We start from the raw sequence: 15,282 nt of genomic DNA on the forward strand, positions 1-15,282 counted from the left end.
CTCAGAATGTTTCTACATCTTACAAGAAACTTCATTACAAGTTGTTTGAACTCTTTACAGACCTAGAAAAACAAGCTGAATAAAAGAATGGAAATCAGAAATAAAACGTGTATTACAGATCCGAATGGCACGTATATCTATTGCCATAGCAGTAAGGGCTTAGGGAGAGTAGAAATCAATAATAACTACAGTCAACTCCCGCCTTGCGGACACCTCGCTATTACGGACACCCGTTATTACGGACAGAAGTTGAAGTCCAGGGCCCGGTTGTTCAAAGCACGATTAAGCTAATCCAGGATTAGCGTGAAATTTGATTTCAATTTTATAACATTTCGTTGAGGTTTTCTATTAATATTTTCTGTCCCCCAGTTTTGACACGGACCAATCTCAAACTTCACAAAACTTTAGCTATGGAAAACCCTTTAAAACAAGAGAAATTAAAACCTCGATAATTTTGAAATGCTGGGTTAGCGTTAATCGCCTTTCGAACAACCCGGCCCAGGCGTATAAGAGTTACTGAAAATAACTCTCGCTACTACAGACTTTCTCTATTGCGGACATCAAATTGTGGTCCCGAAGGTGTCCGTTATAGTGAGAGTTGTCTGTAGTGGCGGGTACAGATGGTCTCAAAGTGGAGGTGAAACAGTGACCACGGGCTCTTTAAAGCTCGAAAATGTGGGAAGGAAAAATTCCCGGCCCTCGGGTCTTGTAAATTTTCAGCAAAAAGGAGGCCGGGTTCCCCTCCTCCCGTGCCCCTTTTCCCGAACCCCGACCGAGCGGGGCACCCGGTCCCCTCCCTTTGATCTGCCACAGATAACATTTGGAAGCGTGGCAAAACGAGGAAATAATTATGGAAACAATGACAACTTTGCATCATGTTTCCTCGTTTTGCCGGGCCTTAACATAACTTACTGCGCCTTTCAGTAACATGGGAACTATGAAGTTGAAAACCCAACTTATGATTGCGTTTTTCGCCGCCGTCAATCGTTATTACGGCGACACTCGATCCAAGACTATTCGATTAGGAAAAAAAAAACATTCAACTTCTGATACACCGAGGTAACTACTTCTATTTCGATAAAAGTTAAGAAAACTGTCCGAAGTTATGAAAGTGAAAGTACGAGCGTATTTACAAGGTTACCTTGCACAAGATACGCCTGACTAAGCTAGGGAACATTGTTGCAGAAACATTGTTGCCGAGACACATGTTTTCAGTTTAGCCGAGCCGGAAACATATGTTGTGGACTGCAGTTGGTTCTTGGAAACAAGAAAATGTTTTGCCGCAGGTCAAAAGCATTCTGGCTTCTGGGGCACAAATTTTGCCACAGAAACCTTTGTTACCAAATTTAGCCACCATGGAAGCTAGTTTTTGCGCATGCGTGACCCTTTGATCCCAGTACATTGTTTCCTCGTTGCTTCCCACTAATTTAGTCACCTAGGAAACATGACAAGGAACAATGTTTCTGCGGCAATGTCTCCTAGTTTAGCCAGGCCTTTAACTTTTGAATTATCTTAAGCCGAATTTAAACCGAAAACAAAACGGATCTTGTGTAAAATAATAGATTATGCACCGAATGTCCAACTTACAAACGTGAAAATACCAGTGCGCATAACAGGTTTATATACCCTGCAGAAGCTAGATAAGATAAAGTTAATTTTCGTTGCATCGTCTATATAATATAAATACTACTCGGCCGCCACTGTCAATCGTATTTGTATACTTGTGTTAGCATGAACAGTAGGCAATCAAAAAAAAAAAAACAATCGTCAACAAAGATGCGGCATTGTCCGTGTCTCTCTTGCATTTTCCAAATTTCTTCATACTTTTGAATCTTAGCAAATCGCTTGTAATACTTGTAAAGTGGTCGAGTATACTCCGAGAGCTTGTGTTCACAACACAGTTTTGACTCGATGCAGTTCCGTCTTCTTTGATGTACACTAAGGAACGTGCAAGATTCCTTATAAGTCCAATGTCACGTCATCTCCAATTAGAACAAATGGTGCCCAGTCACTCACGCTGTACTTCTTGAAGTGTCTCATCCACTTCATGGACTGATGAAGAGCTTCACTTGCACTCAGTTTATCACGCACCAGATGCCCGTAGAAACGTATAATGAACTCTTTGGTGGATTTATCATCCAGTTGCCACAGGGAGACTAGAACGCAACGAGCTCCAGAGGCCAGGAAGGCGCGGGAAACACCCACAACTCCCTCGGATTTCATGATTTCTCCACGACCACTGTGACAACAGCTGAGCACAACCAGCTTGGCTCGGATACCAACCTTTGCGATGTCTCCTATGTTCAGCATAAAATCTTTCTTGCTGGGAATCCGATCAGAGGAACAACTTGGAGAAAGAGCTATCTCTCCTCTTTCTGCATCACCATGGGCAGCAAAGTGGATCAAACTCACCCCCTGCATCTTTCGAAGAATCGCCTCTTTAGTGGCCTGGTTTCCCACAATGGCTGTCACGCCTAACAATTCGGCAATTTCCTGTGCCTCCTTTCTGGCTTCAGGCAATGGTGGTAAACGTGTTTTGGGGTGAACAGCAGGGTCGCCCACAATCAATGCCCCTGTCCTGCAGTGAAAGTCTTCAGGACTGCTCTGGATCAGCTGAAGTGTTGTCAGCGAAGGTATGAGACGAATGCGGAAGGTCTCTGACAGGAATTTGCCATTTGCATCTTGTAATGCGGGGAAGGGCACCATAAACAAGTCACCTTCCGGAACAATGATGATGTCTTGGCGTTGAAGGAGATCAGCAACAGGGGCAATGAGTCTCTCGTACAATAGATGAAGGCTGGATTCCTCTTTCTTTGTCTTCTCTTCCTCTTCTTCCACGAGACGCTGATCTTTGCCTTCCCTCCTTCTTCTTTCACCAGGGGATGACAGCATTTTATAATAGGCGGATAACGAACGATCTTCGCATTCAATGCTTGCCGAAGAAAAATGCAATAATTGTTTTTTTGGCAAGCTCAAAAGATCTGCGATGCCTTCCTCTCCTGATTTCAACTTAGATAACCTAAATCGAATATTACCTTTCTCGATAATCCAGAAAAATATGTTTTCGTAGACAACAGCAGTGAAGATGAAAGTACTTTGATTCCGAATGGACAAATGTTTTAACCCATTCACGTAAACTGCGTTTGAATCGCGTCTTTCTTGGAGACCATACTTCTCTGACATCAAGTCGACGAGGGCTCTTGCTCGCCCTCGCTCTGCAGTGCATAATGCTTCAGGAACGTTGCCTTGAATTAGGAGATGGGTATATAATACCCAGTAGTTTCGAAAGGTCGTGTTGTCCAGAGAAAGCTTGTGTTCATCCTGAAGTTGTTCGCGGTCCCTTTCAATACAACTGATGCTCTCAAAAAGATATTCACATGCCTCCTTCGACCCTTCGTCCCTGGCAGTATAAATACCTAACGACAAAAGTGCCACATGTTCTCTTCCTGCATCTCCAACTTCTCTCAGTAGGTCGAGACCTTTCCTTTGAACCTCTACTGCTCGTTTCAATTGACCGAGGGCTTCGTAAACAGATGCGAGACAAATCAAAGCCGTTGCTTCGCCACGCTTGTCTCCCATTTCTTTCATGATTTCAATTGCACAGTCATGGCTCTCAAGTGATTCCTTATATTGATCGTTGTTGCTATAGATCAAAGCAAGGTTAATGTAGTTTGTTGCCAATTCTCTTTTATTTCCAGTTTCTTTCGAAATTTCGAGCGCTTTTCTTGCATACATCCCTGCTTTGCCAGATTGTGAGTCCAAAGCATAGTAGACAGCACCAAGACCAGAATAAGCGTTTGATTCCAAGTTCCTGTCTCCAATTTCCTGACTAACTTTCAAAGCGCTCTCGAAAAATTTGATTGCACTTTTATATTGGCCAATTGCATAGTATATTTGGCCAAGCACACTGAAGGATCGACCCTGTGCCATCCTGTCTCCAGTTTCCTTCAGACTGTCCATTGCCATTTCTTGGTGCTCGATGGCTTTCCTGTACTGACCAAGTGCCTGATAACAAAGGCCAAGGCTCTGGTGTGCGATTCCTTCTAGCTTTCTGTGTCCAAGTTTTCTCATAATATCAACTGTTTTTTCAAAATATTCGATTGCTTCACTGTTTCGGCTGAGTGCATGGTAAGCAGCACCGATGTTGTTATAGCAGGCACCTACATCAGCCAGACCTCCTCCATGCACCGTCATCAGTTTAAGTGACTTCAAAGAAAAGTCAAGAGCTTTGTCGAATTCGCCGATCTCGTGGTAAGTACTTCCAAGCAATAGGTACGATGCTGCCTCCCCTCTGTAATCTCCAATGTCTTTTAGTATTTTCTGGGACTGCTCTAGGCAACATACGGCTTTATGGTATTGGGCAAGCACTTTGTGTACGGAGCCCAGGTCGCGAAGTACTGTGCCCTCTCCTCTTTTTTCTCCAATTTCTCTGCATATTCTCAGCGCTTCATTTTCAAACTCGATGAATTTATCCTGTTTACCAAGAGAGGAGTATGCATGAGCTATGACAACACAAGCACCTCCTTCCCTTTGTTTGTCTCCAGTTTCTTTGGCACTTTTCAGTATTTTACTTTGACAAAAAATTGCTTGAAAGGGTTGAGCAGATGCGTGGTAGGACCAATTGAAACCTGTTGCTTCCGTTGCCTTGTCTCTTATTTCTTTGGTGATTTTCAAAACTTGTTGGAAATTTACCAATACTTCTTGAAACTCATTTATACTGGCGTATGCTCTCGTCAGTTGGTGGTGTAATAGCATTTTAAGGCTGTTGCAATTTTCTACTTTACTTCCGTTGAGCAGTTCGTGGGCCTCTTTATAAAAGTCAATGGCTTTACGATAGCGATGAGTGTTGAACAGAAAGTCGGCTACCACCAGAGCGATGTCCAATTTCGAAGCTTTTCTTTTTTCCATTGCGAAAGACATCTGTAAAAAACATAAGCAGTGTTCGTTACAATCAGAAGATTGGATTCCCACTGAATTTGCAATTGATGAAAATCACAGTCAAATTATTGTGGCCGAATTTTTTAAAAATCTGTGCGTAACGAAATCATCACCGTCATCATCATCATCATCAGAGCTTAAGTCAAATAAAGAGAGCCTGGTGCTTAAAACTGATTGGTCAGTTACGTCTTGATATTATTTGGCTTTTTTCATAACTACACGAACTGGTCAGCCCCGGATAATCATCTCTTAACTTAACAGGTGGTCTTGACGTGATAACAGAACTTTGATGGCTTATGTCAATTGTTCTAGCACTGTTTTATAGCAAGTGAAGATGAGGCATATTTGTTGCGACTTACTCGAAGTAGCACAGAAAGTCGCAAGACTGCGTAGCTGGAGTATGGTTACATACCGAATTGGACGACACGAAGTTCTTTTATCAATTAATAACATAACTATAACAAAATTCAATGAAAACTTTGACAACGCGAAGCGTATTGACGATATATCATGTTGATGACAAAATTTGCAGAGAAAAAGCCATTTCTGAAACTGTTTTAAATAAAGGTCTCTCCAGTTGCAAAAAGGAACCACGCGAATTTTGTAACTGGACACGTTGTTGTTGAACACCTTGGTATGAACCGCAGGCAGCCTAAACTCAGCTGGTCATCATTTTAAATAGAACTTTGCTGGCAAGTTAATCGGATTCATCCTGTCGTTTCATCAAAAACAAATAGCAAGATGGCGTTGAGCGCTTAGTTGCTGGGACACAACTTTGGTGTCGTCTAAAGCCTTGTACAGTCAATTACTCATTTACTACATTTCTTGAATTTGCATCTGTGTTTTTTATAGAAACTTCGAAAGATCTTAATTTTTGTTATTTCACAGTAGCACTTTTCGTAATTTCGGTTGCTGTTACCTGTTTCTGAAAAATTGGAAGGAAAATTGCAAAATTGTGAGCAGCATAATAGTAGCAAATTGTGTTACGTTTACGTGCAAAATTGTCAAAATTGTCACCGTGTAACTTTATCTCCAGCAGTTGAAAAAGAAAACGAAAACGCACTCCATTTCTGTTTTCTGAATTCGTGCTTCCGATAACGTAGCCTGCGTGGCCGGCGTTCAAAGGGGAAGGAGAAGGAGTTTGAGCCCGAGGTGCGAGCGCGAAGCCGCTCTCTCTCTTCGCACCTCGCGCTTCCCGCTCGAACTCCCCTTCTCCTTCCCCTTTGAACGCCGGCCACGCAGGCTACCGATAACGTTGGTTTCTTCGTCATTCGCCAACATTTTTCAACGGGTAATTAACTGCAGAAGTTGGAAGAGAAAGCATACTTCATGTCTGTTTTCTGAATTCATGTTTTCGATGGCCTTAGTTTCTCTGTCACTCACCAATCGAAGCTAACTGAACGTTCAGTTGCATCCCCAGTGGAGCAGCGTGGGTGATGTAATCCACAATTACAAGCTTTAGAAAGCGGATCGATCTCCAACTGTGCCTCTTTTCGTCTGCAAATTTTCGCTACATATATATTTTGGAGCGTATATTTTCGCTTCTTTTATTATATATTATACAAACTAATTTGGAAACTTCAACTTGAATTAAGAGCTCAATAGCAAATGATAATAAAGCGTCACAAAACCCGATCGACCTTTTATATCTTGCGGCATGCATTTGTTTACATGTACAGTATATCTGGGATCTGGGACTGCATTCGATTGCTTGTCCTAACAGTTTTACTGGAGAAAAAAAAACATATTTGATCATACTTTGTTGTCATTTTTATCCCGATAAATTTTATAATTACAGTATATTCGAAACGCAATTGAATCATTTAGCGATTTATGTTGGCAGTTTGTCTACCCGACAATTTGCCAAATCAAATGATTCTAAGAAATGGATCAATCTTTCTTCGAATTCAAGTTTAAACGACAACTTGTTGCTATATAATTATGACCACGTACGTTTTAATCCATTACTGAAATCGACATGATTTTTTTGTATTATTTCTCGTTAATCATCGTTTACAACCCAGTGCTGCAACGTCTATCACATTTTCTAGTGGCGTGTTTTCTAACCTCTAACCCTTCATCGATTGAAGATAGTATTGTTTTCACACCAACCGTCTAAGCGCTGATGAATTTCACTCACATTTAAATAAAAATAAAAAAGTTTTAACCGTAATATAAGTCAAGTTTTATAAGTCTTATTATTTTTACCGTGATTTGTTCTGTTATAAGGCACACAAAGGAGTGACGAGATCGCGAAAGAAGTCTATTTTACGCTTTGTTTGTAGCAGGCAAGATGCTCCTAAAGCGACAACAGCCATAGAGTCTAGCATTAAGAGGCAGTTTCGTCGCAAAAGGGAAAAGTATATACTACAATTGGATAAATTAACCGAAGTCTTCGTAAACACAAACCTGAGACGATGTATTTTGGTTCTCCATGCAGTTACTTCAGTGTAAAGTGTACAGCAAGATGAAAAAGACTGTGGCTTTTCTCGCATACTCTTAACGCCTATCACATGACAATCTCGTGACAATACTTTAGACATGTTGCCACACGTCACGCGATGCAGCGCACATCACGAGCTCATACAAATCACTAGTTTCCATTACAGCGAATTGCTTCAAGTTTAAACACAGCTGATTTAATCTTAAACGTTGCAATACCAAAATCTCCTGTCAGCAAGAAAAGGGTTTTTTATACGAGGAGTAAATACACTGAGAGTAAGGATAAGAATAAACAATAGAATAAGAGAAGTTAGTCTAATTTTCAAATTTTCAGAGGTGAATTTTAGAGAATTTTCTGTTGGTGGTTATCTGGGCTCCAAGATGGGCTTTGGTGCAGCGAAGGATGTCGGTGTTGCAGACCTTGACGTGCATGACGGTTCTCCAAAAAGACCCAATCTGTACATTTCAAGTCTCTAACTGGCCGGTTTTGCTGGGTCGGGAGTGAAAGTAAGCTTTACTCTACGTGATGGTATTTCGACACAAGGGCCCCAAAATCGTCATTTTTACTGGCTCATGTAGCACTTCCTTATTCGATTCTTTTGGACCTGGAGTGAAAATTAGGATGAATCCACGTGATGGCGGTTTTCCAAAAAGACCCAAACTGTACATTTCAAGTCTCAAACTGGCTGGTGTTACTGGATCTGTATTGAAAATAAGCTTTACTCTACGTGGTGGTATATCAACCCAATGTCCCGAAATGGTCATTTTTAGCGGCTTATGTAGCAGTTTCTTATTTCATTCTTTTCGATCTGGAGTAAAAATACGGATGAAACCACGTGATGGCGGTTTTCGAAAAAGAGCCAAACTATGCATTTCAAGTTTCAAACTGGCCGGTTTTGCTGGATCTGGAGTGAAAATAAGCTTTAATCTACGTGGTGGTATTTCAACACAAGGGCCCAAAATCGTCATTTTTACTGGCTCATGTAGCACTTTCTTATTCGATTCTTTTGGAACTGGAGTGAAAATTAGGATGAATCCACGTGATGGCGGTTTTCCAAAAAGACCCAAACTGTACATTTCAAGTCTCAAACTGGCCGGTTTTGCTGGATCTGGAGTGAAAATAAGTTTTAATCTACGTGGTGCTATTTCGACACAAGGGACCCGTTTCTCGAAAGCCCCGGAAAATTTACGGGCCCGTAAAGCCATTTTTAGTTATCTGTATCTTAAAAACAGGGAAGTGTATTTGCCTGGAACTTTGTATGAAGGGAACCTCAGTTCATATTCAAAATATCATGGAATTAAACACCTCAGTAATTAGAAGGTTTGAGATTTTGCTATGGCTTTCCGGGTGCGAAAACTTTTCGGGACCTTCGAGAAACGGGCCCAAGGGCCCCAAATCGTCATTTTAAGTGGCTCATGTAGCACTTTCTTTTTCGATTCAGTATTGGACCTGAGGTGAGTATTAGGATGAATCCACGTGATGAAACCCGTCATAAAAATCTAAAAATGTATGAAATTTTGGTAAAGTTATAAATCACTCTAATATTTCTCTATATATAAATGTCACAAATGAAGACAAACATTAGACTGTCTGGCCACCTATATTTCGACTGCTTAAAGCGGTCTTCCTCAGGGTGAAAATAGGCAGTTACAAAAGTGCATACTATAAGTCTACCTGGTTAGAAGCATTCTTGTTTCCATAGCCCGCGTCCCCTTAGACCCGCGGTCGGGAAACGCGTTTCCCGACCGCTGGTCTAAGGGGACGCGGGCTCCGGGAACGAGAATGGGTAAGAAGGCGTTTGGGTTGCAAAGCGGATTTGTCTACCGAGTAATGTGGGCCTTGTATATCATTACAAACAAGATAAAAAGAAAGATCTTTTTTTTTTTTTTTTTTTTTTTTTTAATAGTTTATTGCAAACAAAAAAGAAAAAAAAAACAGCTACATACATGTACAATGTGTCTGAGCTTTAAAAACAATACGGTACTTATTTACAGTGCTTGCTTATGTTAATTCTTTATCAGCTAAAATTCCTGTCCTTTCAAACATTACATTATTTACAGATGCAAAAGCTATACATTTAAGAAGAATAAGTAGACAAAACAGAAAAAGCGAGGTAAACAAAAAACTTCGTGACGAGTACAAAGACTAATTACGGACAAAAGGAAGCAGAAAGAAAATAATAAAATAAAATAAATAGATAAAATAAAGTGCCTTACAAAATTTCACCTAAAAAAAAAGACTTAGAGTTGAATTTGAGACTTTGAGCTACTTTTTTCGATAGATATTTTATCTTTTAGAAGGGCTAGGAAGGTTTCGAAGTGGTAGTGTTGTTCATCTCTCGAGGCAGTGTAGATATAATATTTAGCAATGAGTACACAGAGGTTTAAGCCAAGTCGTAAAGGAAAGTTAGTTGTAAAACCATAGATAATGTTTTTCTCGTGTAGCTCAATGGAATCGTCATTTTTGACGTTCCACCACGTAGCAAACGTATTCCAGAAAGTCTGTACATTTGGACAAGAGACAAAAAGATGTCTCAGGGTTTGCGTTTGCGTGCATAGGTGGCATTTATCATGGTCCTTGATTTTATCTCTGTAAAGGGTTGAATTGGTTGGTAAAATATGGTGAATAATTTTGAATTGGAAGATAGCAAGTCGAGTGTCTTTTGTTACTTTAAAAGGAATATCGTAGATAGCGCGTATTGTGCTATCGTCCAGACTCAATTGCCTCAATCTTCTTTCTGCGGTCGGAGTTTCAAACTTTTTGTTTATGAGAATTTTGGTAGCCACTTTGCATGACAATTTACCGATATCTATTTTCTGGTTATGATCTGATTTGCGCTGCGCTTCGTCAGCAGAGCTTTTTAGTGAACGGATCCAGCTAGCGGGTATGGCATTACATAAGCCACAGTACTTGAGAAATGTTGTTTTGATTTGGAATTTAGTGTAGAAATCATTAAATGTTAAGAAGTTGTTTCCACAGAAAATATCTTTGATTCGGACGACCCCCGATTCGTGCCATTTTCTATAATACACGGAGAAGCCTTCAATTTTGATAAAAGAGTTGTTCCATATGATTTCATTAAGTATTTGTTCTTTTGTTTCTGGAGAGTGTTGGTTAATAGTCTGCCAGATGTAAAGGACGTCTTTATAAAAGTCAATTGGAATATCTATTTTAAGCGATTTTAGGTCATAGTTGCATTCAAATAGAAAAGGTCCTCCTAAGTGCTTTATAAACGATAACGGTATGTGACTCCAGCATGCGTTATTTTTACTTTCATGTAATCTTCGTATCCAGGAGACTTTCAATGCTTTGTTTATGGTGTCAAAGTCCGGTAAATCTAAACCACCTTTTGTCTTTGGTCCTATCATTGTCGTGTGCTTGATTTTAGCAGGTTTACTGTTCCAAACAAAATCGGAAATGGTTTGCTTTACTAAGGCTGGGAAGTTTGGCGGAAAAGACAGCATTGATGTGTTATAGATGAGTTTGGATAGTCCGAGGGTTTTGAGTATAGTTATTCGGCCATACAAAGTGAGGTTTCTTGGAAGCCATATGTTGAGTATGCTTTTCATTGAACCTAATTTTTGTTCAAAGTTTTTCTTGTAAGAGACTTCCTCGTTGTAGGTAAAGTCAATTCCAAGGGAATTTATCGGTTTTGAAGGCCAAGCAATATCTAAGGGAGCTTCAGAGTTATGTCTGAGAGCACCTAGCCACATTCCTTCGGTTTTAGTTTTGTTTACCTCTAGTCCTGAAGAACGCTGAAAGGCGTTCAGTATCTCAAACAGCTTTTCAGCTGAGGTTATGTCAGAAACAAAGGCAGTCGTGTCATCAGCATATTGCGAAATTTTAAATTCCTTGTCATAAATTTTTATACCTTTGATGTATTGATTGTTTCTGATAGCATTGGCTAAGATTTCAGCGCAGAGGACAAAGAGGATACCAGATAGCGGGCACCCCTGTCTTACGCCTCTTTGAAGATGGAAAAATTCCGACGCGTAGCCGTTATTGATGACACAACTGGAGATATCGGTGTAGAAGGTTTTAACCCACTTTTGAATGTTAGGTCCAAAGTTGAACGACCGCAAGGTTTTGTTTAAGAAATTCCAATCGAGCGAGTCAAAAGCTTTTTTGAAATCGATGAAAATAGCGAGGCCGGGAATGTTTTCTAGGGATGTTACTTTCATTATATCTTGTATGAGTCTGATGTTTTGTCCGATATATCGACCTTGGATATACCCGGTTTGATCGTCATTTATGATGTTTGGGAGAACTTTAGATAGTCTGCTAGCTATGACTTTGGCTGCTATTTTATAATCAATATTGAGAAGGGATATCGGTCTCCAATTTTCTAAGTAGAGTCTGTTTTTTCGTTTCTTGGGCACTACTTTAATAATGCCTTGTTTCTGGGTTATATTTAGCTTTCCGTGCGTGAAAGCATAATCGAAACTTGCAACCATTTCATCTCCTAATAGAGGCCAGAAGAGTAAATAAAATTCTACCGAAAGGCCGTCGCTTCCTGGGCATTTATTCTTTGCGCACTCTTTTAGAGTTTTAAAGCATTCTTCTTTCGTTAGGGGGTTTTCAAGATCGATTTGTTCAGCGTCACTTAGACGAATAAGATTTGGATCATCGAAGAAAGTTTTATCATTCGAATTATCGGTTGGTACGGCGGAGTAAAGGTCTTTATAGAAATGTTTTTGGCATTTTAAGATTTCATCGGCTTCTGTTATTTCTTGATCATCATGTATTTTAAGTTTTGCAATAAAGGAATTGGAGTGTTGCCTTTTTTCTAAATTGAGGAAATATTTCGTATTTTTTTCGCCATGCTCGTGCCATCGAATTCTGCTTCTGATAATAGCACCATTAGTTCTATACTCGGCAATTTTGTTTAATTCTGATCGAAGTCGATAAAGTTCTGTGATATTTTCTTTCGATCTGTTGGTTTCTAAGATTTTCATTAAACGCTCGATACGACTCGAGAGCTCTTTTTCAATGTTTCTGCGTTCTCTGTTTTTTCTTTTAGAGTACTGAACGCAGAAACCCCTTATTTCCATTTTTATCATGTCCCAAGCAAGGCCTTTGTCAGAAAGATAACTATATTTGTCTTTGAATTGAGGAATTTTGTCTGAAAGTTGTTCAATGAAGTTGTTGTCTTTTAAAAGAGAATTGTTAATTTTCCAGAAACCTGGACCTCTTCGAACATAATCTTGGGACTGGATTGTCAGGATGATAGCGGAGTGATCTGTTAAAGTGGAGTTTTTGATGTTCGTGTCTAAAGCGAGAGGTTTAAGATCTTCAGAAATCATCCAGTAGTCCAATCTACATTGTACTTTGAAAGCTTTATCTCGCCACGTGAATTGTTGTTGATTAGGGTGTTGGCACCTCCAGACATCAAGGAGTTTCAGAGAAGTGCATAAATTTCTGATTTCGCTAATTACGTTATTCTTCTTGTTCACGTCGGATCCGCCAATTTTATCGCAAGGTGTTAACGCGCAATTGAAATCGCCGCCGACAATCATTTTGCGATCTGAGCGATGTTTAAGAATATTGAGTAAATTTGAGTAAAAATCTTTTTGATCAGTGTTGTTGTTAGGGCTGTAGATGTTACACAGCTGAAATTCAGTATCGTGAACAGTTGCTTTGAGTAATAAAAATCTGCCATTCTCGTCTGCGAAGATGTCATCTACATGAATGGGTAATTTAGGATTGAATAAAATCATTGTTCCTCTGGAATGATTTGTACCGTGGCTGTAATAAACATCACCTCCCCATTCTGATTTCCAAACAGTTTCAACGCTTTTTGTGGAATACGTTTCTTGCAAAAAAATTATGTCGAATTTGTTGTTATGAAGCCATCGAAAAAGCTGCCTCCTTTTACGCATTCGGTTTATACCTCTGACATTTAACGAGCAAAACTTAGCTACAAAAGGAGTTGTCATTTCAGATTATAAAAGGTGATACCACTATGGAATTAGCTACACGATCAGAACAATAAGCTTCTAAGATAATTAGCATTAGACTTTGAAAAACGATTAATACTACTTCGATTCCAGTCGATTTATCCACTTTTCGTCTCACAAAAAGCTGAGATGTGTTTGCAAATAAAGCGAGAACATGAAACAAATAAATCACAAAAAAACATGTATAAAATACGAGGTAGAGCATGCCAAAAAGGTAATAGTTTTTGTAGAAATGAAAATAAATAAATAAATAAAGCAGTTTATAAACAAACCCTAGCTTTATACGGCCGTGACCGCTGCCTCCGCTCAAAATCTGTTTCATAGCAAAGTTCATCCGAAGTCCTCAAGGTCTTCTTCGGAGAGGATCCTTATCGGTCGATCATCGGGCGAGCATTTCACAAAAATCTTTCCATCTAGTGTCCAAACGCTAGTAAAGATCTTAGTTTTCTTCATTTGGAACGCCTTGTCAACAATGTGCCTTCTATATGCTGTAAGGTTTTCGTTGATGAAAATTCCTTCTCGTGCTTCAATCGCAGATGCATAGGACTCAAAGATGTCGGATACTTTAACATTTCTTAGCTTAGTTCTTTCTTTGTATAATTTCGCTTTCGTCTTATGACTACAAAATTTCACGATGATTGGTCTACGACCCTTCTTGGGGCGATGTAGTTTGTGAGAGATCTCTATCTCTTCAGGCTTTATGGCAACGTTAATCGCGCTGGCGACTTTCAGGACAACGCTTTCCGGGTCAGTGTAAAGGTTCTCTGGTATTCCATGGATTTCTAAAGAGTTTTTACGTGTGTACTGTTCTAATGCGTCAAATTCGTCCCACAGTTTTTGGGAGTCGTCGATCTGCTCGTCTAACAAACTGTTCGTTTGTTTTAGCTTCTTTTTCGTGTCGTCTAGCTCTTTCTTGAGGGAAGCGTTTGCCGTGGAAGCTTTCTCCAGCTTGCTTTTGAATCCCTGCAGCTCTTGGTCATAGAACGCGAACGAGTTTTTTAGGTCAGTGAGTTCTTGTTTTAGATCTTTATTTTCTTTCGAGATGCTCGATACTGTGGCCTGGATGTTAATGAGGAGGTTCTTTATATCGCGTAGACTGGGCTCTTGTTCTTCGAAGGAAATGGTACTTTCATCTTCGGATTCTAACGCGCGTTCGTCTTGGTCCGCCATGTTGGATTTTTTGGCGCAACTCGCTTCATCCTCGACAGACCCACGGTCGCCTCTTTTATGTTTTCCGGACGTGGCCATAGCTGTCCCAGACATCTTGTAATATATTTCTTTGAAACTAGGCAACTTATAAGTGGTAGTTACGTCAAAAGTGACTCCTCTGATTCCAGCAGACACAGAAATCGTATAGATTCTGATATGCAAGACCAAGCATTGTATAGAGTTTCATTTGCTACCAGTCGTACAAAATATGAATTATTGAGCATTTTTCTGTAGATGTTACTTGCTGGCCAAGATGGTCTTAATTTTTATGCCTCAGTGACTTCGTAACGTATTCTCACAGGAATCTTTATTTAGAAGCACACATGTATCGCAAGATTCAACTTTTATTTTTTATATAAAAATTATGAAGTGTCGTGTCCTCGTTCATTAATTGTTTACCACTGTTTATTCATGCGGCTCTGTTATTTAAAGTAAATCTCACAATTCAACCTCTTTTTAAACGTATATGTTACGGTAAGTTTTGGATAGAAGTTTAAAACTAGTTGAAGTCAAAAAAGACGGTACTGAGAAACAGAGGCTCAAGGCAAGCCGATGATCTGGGCACGTGCTCCTCTGTAGTGGAAACATCTTTGTCATCTTGGTAGATAACTAAGCTAACTTTGGTATTGCAATCAGATGCAAAATCAAAATCAATAGTCAAGACTTGTTCACGCACGTCTTCCTGCGCTTGGTGCCGGCTGCGTGTTTGATTTCGCTTTGTGCCACTTACCGTAT

The 15,282-nt window shown here is 39.9% G+C and overlaps 1 protein-coding gene across 2 annotated transcripts; it reads right to left on the reverse strand.

Annotated features, from left to right (window-relative positions):
* Positions 1-1,184: 1,184 nt before the first annotated feature.
* Positions 1,185-7,436, reverse strand: LOC144656485 (uncharacterized). Of its 2 annotated transcripts, none has more exons than XM_078516703.1 (2): positions 7,348-7,436; positions 1,185-4,920 (listed from the first exon to the last, which is right to left on the reverse strand). In XM_078516703.1, the coding sequence occupies exons 1-2, from the start codon at positions 7,372-7,374 to the stop codon at positions 1,960-1,962; spliced, it is 2,988 nt and encodes a 995-aa protein (XP_078372829.1). In that variant the 5' UTR covers positions 7,375-7,436; the 3' UTR covers positions 1,185-1,959. The 2 variants fall into 2 exon arrangements, with proteins under 2 accessions (XP_078372829.1, XP_078372830.1); XM_078516704.1 differs by lacking the exon at positions 7,348-7,436 and adding an exon at positions 6,322-6,340.
* Between the last annotated feature and the right edge of the window lie 7,846 nt (positions 7,437-15,282).

The sequence above is a fragment of the Oculina patagonica genome, chromosome 6 (genome assembly GCF_052425735.1).
Source record: "Oculina patagonica isolate OP01 chromosome 6, crgOcupat, whole genome shotgun sequence".
NCBI classification, from domain to species: domain Eukaryota; kingdom Metazoa; phylum Cnidaria; class Anthozoa; order Scleractinia; family Oculinidae; genus Oculina; species Oculina patagonica.

Excerpts from the sequence above, each read along its gene's own strand:
- LOC144656485 (XM_078516703.1), bottom strand. The coding sequence starts at position 7,374 with ATGGAGAACCAAAATACATCGTCTCAG. Across the intron at positions 4,921-7,347 it reads ACCAAAATACATCGTCTCAG|ATGTCTTTCGCAATGGAAAA; the intron begins GTTTGTGTTTAC and ends TGTTTTTTACAG.